At 61.7% G+C, this 1879-nt stretch overlaps 1 protein-coding gene across 1 annotated transcript in view; it reads right to left on the bottom strand.

Moving 5' to 3' along the window:
- The window catches only part of ANGPTL4 (angiopoietin-like 4), a 46058-nt gene that overhangs the window by 42405 nt on the left and 1774 nt on the right, over positions 1 to 1879 (bottom strand). The window contains exon 2 of the mRNA XM_009880618.1: positions 594 to 703. Within this exon, the coding sequence (XP_009878920.1) occupies positions 594 to 703 (110 nt within the window). The remainder of the gene's footprint in view (positions 1 to 593; positions 704 to 1879) is intronic.

Raw genomic sequence — 1879 nt, forward strand, 5'->3', positions numbered from 1 at the left:
CCTAGGCTGCTGCAGGCCCCTCTGGGGTGCTGGAGGGCATAGGGGGCTCGGGGTCCTCCCTGCGCGCACATGGGTACCCTGCTGTGAGGCTGTGGGCGTACCCCAACTGTGCCTGTGTGCCCTGGGTGTAAATTTAACCACTTCATGGCCACGTACCTCCTCGCAGCAGGGTGATCTTGGGCCTTCGGGGCTTGTTGCCAACCCCATGTGTTGTCCATTTTCACCAGCTATGGGGGAACTGGGGAGGTGTTGGTGGAAGGTGCTGGTGGGCAGCTGTGGCGAGGCTGCAGGACAAGGAGTCGATGTTTTCTAGTGGAACACTATAGAGCTATAGGTAGAGCACGTAGAGCTGATCCCTGTGTGAGTACATCTGCTTACGGAGCATGTGCCTGTTGTCCAGGTGTTGTGTGAGCTCGGGGAGGTCCCCGAGGTGCTGGAGTGGCTGCAGAGCCCAAGCAGCCCCTGCAGCCTCCTGACCAACCGGGCTGACGATGACGACAACTCCAGAAATAACAGCCCAACCCTGAAATTAGGCTGTTGAAAAGATCGAAGCATTTCCCTTTCCTTCCTTGGGTCAGTGCCGGCACACCCACCCGCACAGGATCCAGCTCCTCCATGAGCAGCCCCAGCATGGCCAAGGTGGCCTGGGCGAGTGGGCGCAGGGACAGTGGGTGGTATGGAGCATGGGCCGTCCCATACGGCCCTGGGGCAGGAGATGGGGCCGGGACGGTGTGAGGAGCCCCGGACACCTCCTGTCCGCACCCAGCCTGCAGCACTGGTGGGTGACACTACAGGTGATGGGGATGTGTGACGGACGTGTGAGGAGCCTGAATCCCGGCAGGTCGCTGGCAGCAGAGGAAGCTGTGTGCTTGCTCAGTGGTTTCCCTTTAACTTTGGAACAGCCTTAGCCCCGAGCTTCGGTGCTTATCGCCTGTGTGCAGCTTCGAGGGAAGCGTGCCTGGCTGAGATAAATCAAGTCGCGCTGGCCAGGGCTGCTCTGGACTCTGTTCTTCTCACATTCCTCATGACCTCAGTATTCTGGCTCTGGAGGAGAGCTGGGGAGAGCCTCCCTGTGTCCAGCCCCAGCCACGCCGGTGGAGCGGCTTAGGCTGCAGGGTGGCATGTGGCCGAGCCAGGGCGGGAGCTGCCCCCTTGTGCCCCTGGCAAGAGAAAGGAGTGTGGAGCTTTAAAAGCAGCTCCCCCAGGCCTGTCCCTGCCAGCCTGGGGGCTTGGGCACCCAGAGGGGGGTTCGCCCCATGGACCATGAGGCCGAGGGTCCCAGGGGGCAGGCTGGGGCTGGGGCTGGGGCCCGGGTACTGGATGGTACCTGAGCTGTGCTGAGGTGCCCAGGCTGCCCCATCCCCAACATGGCTTTTTATTGTAACTGAGGACAGCAGCTCCAGTTTTGGCCCCAAGTTTCCTGTGTTGGCATTGGGACATTGGGACTGTGACAGCAGGAGGGGGAACTAGAGTGCAAGGCCGGGGCGAAGCATAGCCCTGCCTCTGCGGGGACGATTGGGTCCCTGTGCATCCTCCTGCTCCTCCTCTCGCTGCTGAGCCTCCCCAGTGGCACTTCGCTTTGCGCCGTCCCGCTTTTCTGTGGAAACACTAGGGCTAGAAGCAAGGCTTTAATTTCTTCCAAAGGAAGCTGGGATCGTGCGGGGTGCCCTGCACCCAGGGGTCCCAGTTCCCAGCCCCGGCATCACTGAAGCCTGGTGCCCAGGGGAGCGGCCAAAGCTGCCAAAAATCAGCCTTTGGCACCGACACGGTCTTCCCTCTTGGGACTTCAGCCCAGGTGGAGAGCGGCTTCTCTTTGAACCAGTGCTGCGGCGATGGCGGCCAGACGGGGACAAGGCTGGCTTTGTGTGGCCAGGCCGGC

This window comes from Charadrius vociferus, unplaced genomic scaffold (genome assembly GCF_000708025.1).
Source record: "Charadrius vociferus isolate BGI_N301 unplaced genomic scaffold, ASM70802v2 scaffold702, whole genome shotgun sequence".
NCBI classification, from domain to species: domain Eukaryota; kingdom Metazoa; phylum Chordata; class Aves; order Charadriiformes; family Charadriidae; genus Charadrius; species Charadrius vociferus.